This window comes from Dipodomys merriami, unplaced genomic scaffold (genome assembly GCF_024711535.1).
Source record: "Dipodomys merriami isolate MVZ:Mamm:240054 unplaced genomic scaffold, mDipMer1.0.p SCAF_24, whole genome shotgun sequence".
Lineage (NCBI taxonomy): Eukaryota > Metazoa > Chordata > Mammalia > Rodentia > Heteromyidae > Dipodomys > Dipodomys merriami.
In genome coordinates, this window is record NW_027203826.1 from 599,261 (window position 1) to 607,157 (window position 7,897).

General features: G+C 42.4%; 1 protein-coding gene across 1 annotated transcript; it reads left to right on the forward strand.

The window, feature by feature from the left end:
• Positions 1–5,374: 5,374 nt before the first annotated feature.
• Positions 5,375–6,776, forward strand: LOC138835568 (actin-related protein 2/3 complex subunit 2-like). The gene is made up of 2 exons (XM_070034050.1): positions 5,375–5,921; positions 6,412–6,776. Exons 1-2 carry the CDS (start codon positions 5,375–5,377, stop codon positions 6,762–6,764), a joined length of 900 nt encoding a protein of 299 aa, XP_069890151.1. The 3' UTR covers positions 6,765–6,776.
• Positions 6,777–7,897: the final 1,121 nt, after the last annotated feature.

Here is a 7,897-nt window from a genome sequence, read left to right on the forward strand (position 1 = left end):
ACACCAGCTTACATCCAGTCACTACTAAGAATGTCCTGGTAATAGGTGACAAGATTGTTTAAGTCAGAATAGGATCACAGCAGTATGCATTATAATATCATTTCCTCCTCTGATTGGACAGCTTCTAAGCCAGTGTTTCCTAGCTTCCTATCCTTGTGACCTAGTATGAGGAGCCATCTAGAATGTTGTAATCCATCAGCCAGGGGAAGGTTGTATATAGTCAGACTATGCCACAAAAACTAGCATGGATCTCTTAGCAGAACAGTCCTAACTACCAACATGTTCTGGCTTCTGTTCTCAAACACCCATGCTGTCCCAGTGCCATGCAGATTCTAGTACCTCAGAGTTTCACAAGTATCATTCTCAACCACTGACGTTGGTTAGTGGGCAGCTGGTTGGCCTAGAGTTGAAAGCCCACACTTTCCCATGGGTCAGGGTTCAAATCAAAGCTATACTATGACTAATTAGATGACTATTAATGCCTTGTGTCCCTAGGTCGAGAATGGGGCTAGTCATGGTATTGCCACATATGAGTATAATGTTGATAGTACTTGCCATATTGTGGGCATGCCTATTAAAGAAGAGGCTGCACTGGCCATCATTGCAGAGAGCCTAGATTCCCTCAGTCTCCAGGAACACAGGACACAAGATGTTCCCTGACACACAGAAGTCTATAGGCCTAACTGACCAGCTGTGCATCTCCTGGAGTTTCTAGGAGAAAGTCTCAGGTATAGCTGGCCTTTGAACTTTCCTAGAAGGAGTATGAATTTGGAGATTTGACACTCTTTCCTTTTCCTTCTGTCTCTGTCCTCCAAGATCATAGCCTCTTTACCATTCTCTGCCTCGATTCATGATTAATCTCATTAGATTCTGAAGGACATATTTTATGAAGTTCAGTTCACTCAAATCCCCTTCCCTTACACAATTGCTGACCCTTTGTGTCAAGGTCCTTTTGCTGGTCCTCAGGTAGCTTTAAGGACTCAGTACCTCAGCCTTCTTTTGGGACACTCCCTTCTTGCCTGAGCCTGTTGAACCAGGTTCTTAGGTGGGATTCTCCCTCATTACTTGGCCCTGCACCCTCACTAGAGAGGATAATTGCTTGCTCCCTTCCAGAAAGTCTCTGATTTTGAATCCCTGCCCTACAGCTTATGCCACTCCTGTTACTGTAACACCAGATCTGCTGCTGGAACAGAACACAGTGTCTGTGTAGTCAAATCCAATGGCAAGTTCTCAGACTCACCTTTCTTCACCCATCAGTATTTGCCTCAATGGAATGGTTTCAAACACTGAACTACTTCTAGTATAGTAGGAAATTCTTATTCCCTGCCCACCCCATGGGTTCTTTGTCATCATCCACTACTTTGATCTGACCTCTATTTCTTGCCTCCTCTCTCCAGAATCACTGACTATACCTCCTTCCCCGGCCTCATCCCTTCCATTCCTGTAGCCTCCTGTGTATGGCTGTCTGTGGCCTCACAGTCTCCACATATCCAAACCGGTCAGGAAGCACTTCAGAGAAATGAATATGGGCTTCTGCTTATAACAACTTCTTATGGTGAGGGTGGTGGATGCAGGGCTGTAGGGCAGTTGTCCAGGCTATCCAATATGCATTACAGAGGATATCTATCCAGGGCTCTGGATTTTTTCTCTCATCTGACTGACATAGATGATTGAGAAGTGTCTTCTACTTTCTCTCGGGGTTGAGAGGTACCCTTTTCTAGCTACTATTGTATAAACTCCAGCAAAGCAGATGAAACTGCAGAGGGTGAGGTGGCAGAGTCCTGTCATGCAGCCCTATAATAATAGCATAGACTGTAGCTTGGATAAGGATTCAATGAACTACAAAGAGACCTGTTCATTGGATTTTCACAAAAGATGCATGGAATATGGAACGGGATATGAAAGGAATCGCAAAATCTAAGTTTAACTCAAGTAACATACAGTTATGTAACCTTGACAAAGAGTGTTATATCCTGTCTGAGCCCAGTGTCCTTCACCCATTATAAAGCAAGGGGTTAAGACAATGGGCTCATGGCTATTTTCATTAGGAGGTTCAGAAGCTTATACCCTTCAGATATCATCTCAATTATACACTCAACAGTAATATGGGGAGCTCTGTTGCTGGATGAGCAGAACATGGAAGACCAAGCTGCTCTCATCCCAGACATCTTCCACAAACAATAGAGAGCAGGACCTATATGTAGAGTGGGGCATGCCTGGCCCTAGAACATAACTCAAACTCTCACGTTCCACATGGATTTTACAGATGCCAAATGGGAGGCTCCCTTTCCTTTCTTGTCCAAAACTTACAAAGAATTTTGAGGAACAGCAAAATCCAGCCAATTGATACTACTGGGTGGGGCTGGAGGGACTGGGATAGCAGAGAGGTTAGAATAACAAAATCACAATGAAGTGAACATTTTTTACCATGTCCAAGTCCATCCTGGAGCATACACTGTGAGTCTATAACACCAGCCTCCATATAGGTACAGGTGTCCTCCTATATGGATCTTTGTTTATAAGCAGCAAGAATTGTTGATGGGCCTTATTGGCTAGGGACCTACACAGATTGCTTTACTCCATGATCCAGCCTTGCCTCTATTTTGGGATTACAATTCTGTGGCACTGATGACAGACAATTGGCTTAACAATTAGATCCTTCTGAAGAATGCTATATGTGATCATTACACTTTTCAAGGAAACCATCAGCCTTATATGGATGGGGTTGTTATGTTCTAAAGGAGAATGGAGTCCAGGTCTGTATGTTATCTGTGGGCAAACTGAGGGCAGAGAGCATCTATTACCTCTGGTTGTGGTGACCTGTGGTGATTTGGCCAGGTCTAAGTCTATAACTCAACTTTTTGTTTTCTTTTTGCCAGTCCTGAGGCTTGAACTCTGGCCCTGGGAGCTGTCTGTTAGCCTCTTTATGCTCAAGGCTAGCACTCTACCACTTGAAGCAAACCACCACTTCCTTCTTTTTATGAGTAGTTTATTGCAGTTCAGAGTCTCACAGACTTTCTTGTAAGCCCAGGCTGCCTTTGAACTGTGATCCTCAGATCTCAGCCTCCTGAGTATCTAGGATTACAGACAGGAGAAAATGGTGCCCAGCATATGACTCAACTTTTTAAGATTGAACAATTTTCTTTGTGACAAACAATGGAATCAATCGCCATTTCAAAACTTAGTCAAAGGGAAACACTATATACAAATACAAAAATTTGCCACGCACCAATGGCTCAGGCCTGCTATACTAGCTACTCAGTAGGGTGAGATCTAAGGATCGCAGTTCAAAGCCAATCCAGGCAGAAAAGTCCATGAGATTCTTATCTCCAATAAACCACTCAGAAAACCGGAAGTGGCACTGTGGCTCTAGTGGTAGAGCACTCGCCTTGAACTGAAGAGCTCAGGGATAGTGCCTAGGTCCAGAGCTCAAGCACCACAATCAACCCCCTCCCGCAAAAAAAAAATAGGTAGGGAGTATTAGAATATAAGATTTCTCACACTGTGAATGACCTCTCCTAATAGTACTAGCTAGTGTGATTAGAGAAGTACGTCACCATCGTGGTATCCTGAATTCCTTTTCAGTGGCCATAGAGCAAATATACATGTAGATGTTCATTGTGAACACAGTAATGGCACTGTTGATTTCAGATAAATCTTGTAGGCCTGGAAGAGAAAGTACATTTCCTTGACTTCTAGTCCCATGAATAAGAGAAAAGATCACTTACAACAACTAATCAACTTTTCCAAACACTTAATTTTATCATATCAAGCATTTCATTTTTAACTGGAGTGGGATTTTTATCTAAAATATATTACCATCTTATATTTGTGCTTGGTTTGAAACAAAATGCAATAGTTCCTTGCTATGGTATTATATAATTATGGCAGTTAATATTGCTGAGGTTATTAATCTCTTCCAGAAAACATCTTCAGGCATTAGCCTATACTAACCTCTAACCTACCTACAGTCCAGTGGGATGGATACCCTTGTTTTCCTCCCTTATTCAGGCAAAGGCACAGAGTTTGAGAGAAGGTTCAGACAATAGACAAGTGACATGATTTCATTGAGCCTCAGCATCTAGTGTAAAGCTGGCATACACCTACCACATTAAAGTTATGGTAAAAATTAAGAGAAATTAAGAAGACATATTAGTACAATGTCCAGAACAGAAAGCACATATCCAACAAACACTCGTTACAAACAACAATATGATATGACTATGTGGATGGCCACTGTGTGACAAAGAAAACTTGAAAACTACTATGTGTTGCTGGGAGAGCCTGAAGATAATAAGGACATGACCTCTAGTCCTTTCTGTCCTTTCCCCAGATGTTCTTAGTGGGCTATTAAGGACACACAGACATAATTAGGGTCCTTAGATTTGCCTTCAACAGCCCATTTACTTACAGTGCTGGACATTTCAGAAGGTTTGGATGGGAAGTACAGATCACTAACTTTTGGGATTAAAGAATGCTCAGTGAATCACTAAGTTTGAGCCCATCTGTACTGTATTGTATAGTTATTTCTTAACTTTTCCAACTGCTAGTTTTTTGGAGTTCACATGGAATTGTTTTTTTAAACATGCCCATTTGGCATCTTAACAAGATTTGGAAGAGAAGGTGAGATCACTACATGGAAGATCTCTGTTCTCCCACAATGAACATTATCTGACTTATTGATAATAACATTGCTCCTTGCCTGTTCCAATGAACAGTGATTTCTTTGAGGACAAGACTAGTCTTGCTTATATTTGAGTTTCTTTGGCTTACAACAGTACCTTGTAATGTGAAGCCCAATGGCTGAACAAATGAACAAGCTAATGTGTTCACAGGTTAATTGAATAACAAAGGCTGTGTGTATATGTTATGTCTATACAGGGATGTGCAATGCCAGTGTGTAAGGAACAGAGAAGGGATGCACTCCTACAACCCTACTTGTGAGGCCTCATTTCTTGCTGTAGGAAGCACTGCTACCACAAGCAGTAGACAGGCCATGAGGCTGAACTAGTTTGGACACCACAGTACTCTTGACATTCTGAAGATACAACACATGCCTTGTGATCTGCAAAGTACCAATTCCATCAGCATACAAGGCTTAGGGCTCTATAATGTGAGTGCAGGAAAAGGAAGCAAAGTCTTGATCATATTCTTATGGAGAAGTTGGAGTCCTGGCCCACTAGTGGTTCCTCCAGTTCATGATTTTACACACTATTAGGAGTTTGAGTTGAAAGTAAGGGCAAGGACTCATGTTTGTAATTACAATTCAAATTAGTAAGAAATTCTGGAGGCGGAGGCCATGGTGATGGCAGCGGTGGACCAGTAGCAGCCACAGCTCGGCGGGCGGGTTCAGGCTGCAGGGCCAGCAGCTGCCATGATACTGCTGAAGATGAACAACTGCATCATCGAGGAGACGCTCGCGCTCAAGTTCGAGAAGGCAGCTGCTGGTAACAAACCAGAAGCAGTAGAAGTAACATTTCCAGATTTTGATGGAGTCCTCTATCATATTTCAAATCTTAATGGGGATAAAACAAAAGGGATGGTCATTATGTCTTTGAAATTCTACAAGGAACTTCAGGCACATGATGCTGATGAGTTATTAAAGAGGGTGGACAGAAGCTTCTTAGTAAACCCAGAATCAGGATTCAATGGTTCTTTGCTATTTGACCTTGAAAATCTGCCTGCTTCCAAGGATTCCATTGTGCATCAAGCTGGCATTTTGAAGCAAAATTCTTTTGCCTCTGTCTTTGAAAAATGCTTCCAGTTCCAAGGAGAGGGAAAGGAAGGAGAAAACAAGGCTGCTATCCATTATAGGGATGAGACCATATATGTTGAATCTAAAAAGGACAGAGTCACAGTAGTCTTCAGCACAGTGTTTAAGGATGATGATAATGTGGTCATTGGAAAGGAGTTCAAAGAAGGAAGCAGACATCACATTATCTGACCTTTTCCACTTGACTCATACATATACTAGATATTACATGTTTTTTTCTTTTATGCATGTGTTTCCAATGCATTTATAAGATTATCTCTTTGTTGCTTTGTATGTCCCTCCCCCACAGTATAACCCCTGCTTTCACTATATTTGATGTCAGTATAACTTGTGGAGGAGATGGGGAAAAACCAGTTGTTTAAGGATACAGGTGGACCTGTTGCAACAACGAGAAGTACAAGTTGTCATGTCCAAAACGAGCTTTACAACGTTGGTGCAGGGGGGGGTGTGGGGGGGGAGGGAGGGGAAGGAGAAGGATTAGGATTGGGATTGGGGGGGAGGGGGGAGGCTTGGAAGGGATGTGAAGGGTAAACAAAAGGAGGAGACTGCAATGCTTGGTAAGAAATGTACGCATTATCCTGCCCATGTAATTGTAACTCCTCTGTACAGTATGTTCACAAATAAAGTTAAATTAAATTAAAAAAAAGAAGGACGCAGAGCCAGCCCCCCAGCCCCCCAGGTCATTTTTAGCCACAAGGAACCTCCTCTGGAGCTGAAAGACACAGATGCTGCTGTGGGCAACAACATTGGCTACATCACCTTTGTGCTGTTCCCTCACCACACCAATGCCACTGCTGGAGACAATACCATCAACCTGATCCACACATTCCAGGACTACCTTCACTACCACATCAAGTGCTTCAAGGCCTATATTCACACACATATGCGAGCAAAAACATCGGTTTTCCTCAAGGTGCTTAACCGTGCACGCCCAGATGCTGAGAAAAAAGAAATGAAAACAATCACGGGAAAGACGTTTTCTTCTCGCTAACTCTTGGGAACAGAGGAGGCAGTGCTGGCAACTGAAGGTTGGACCACTTGCTACTGGATAATCGTAGCCCTTCATGTTGCACCTCTCCAGGTTCTTAAGGGAGTCTCCATTTAGGTTCCATTTTGTATGCGATTGGAAAATAATTTGCAGAAACGACCTGTGCTTGCAAGGACTTCATAGTTCCTAAGAGTTAAAAAAAAAAAAAAAGAATTCCACTTGATCAACTTAATTCCTTTTCTTTTATCCTCCCTCCCTTGTTCCCCTTCCCTCCCACCCTCTTTTCTGAGCTGTTTTGCTTTGCAATATGTTACTGGTAATGAGTTGCAAGATAATGCAATCTGGTTTTCTTCTAAATATTTGAGTTCAAAACTCCCGTATCTAAAGAAATATGGTTGGGGTCATTAATAAAGAAAACATTTCTATCCTAAAAAAAAAAAAAAGAAGGGCTGGGAAGGTGGCTCAGTGGTAGAGAGCTTACCTTGCATGCATGAGGACCTGGGTTCGTTTCCTCAGCACCACATAAGCAAAAAGAAAAAAGCTGGAAGTGGTGCTGTGGCTCAAGTGCTAGAGCACTAGCCTTGAGCTGAAGAGCTGAAGGACAGTACCCAGGCCAAGTTCAGGCCACACTACTGGACCCCCCCCCAAAAAAAAAGAAATTCTTACTACATGATCCAAGGCATCACATGATCTCAGTAAGCCATTCAATTATTCCAATTAGATGTTACTAAAGCCAACTAATTATTCACCACACACTATTGTGGAAATAACTCCTAATCCCATAACATTGTCCCTGAGAGAGGTGTTAATGGAGATTCAGGTCTTGGTGAAAAAAAGAGCCTATTTTCTAATTCAGAAAGAAGTGCCATACATTAGACCTAACAATACTTGGCTTGATTCCTGAAGACCTCATTGAGGAATAATGAGACTCCAACAGTGTTCATTCTGTTAAAACTAGAAAGAGGGGCTAGGAATGTGGCTTACTGGTAGAGTGCTTGCCTAGAATACATGAGGCCATGGGTTGATTACTCAGTTCCACATAAACAAAAAAAAAAATCAGAAGTGGCATTGTAGCTCACTTGGTAGAGTGCAAGCCTTCAGCAAAAGAAGCTCTGAGACAGTGTCCAGGCCCTTAG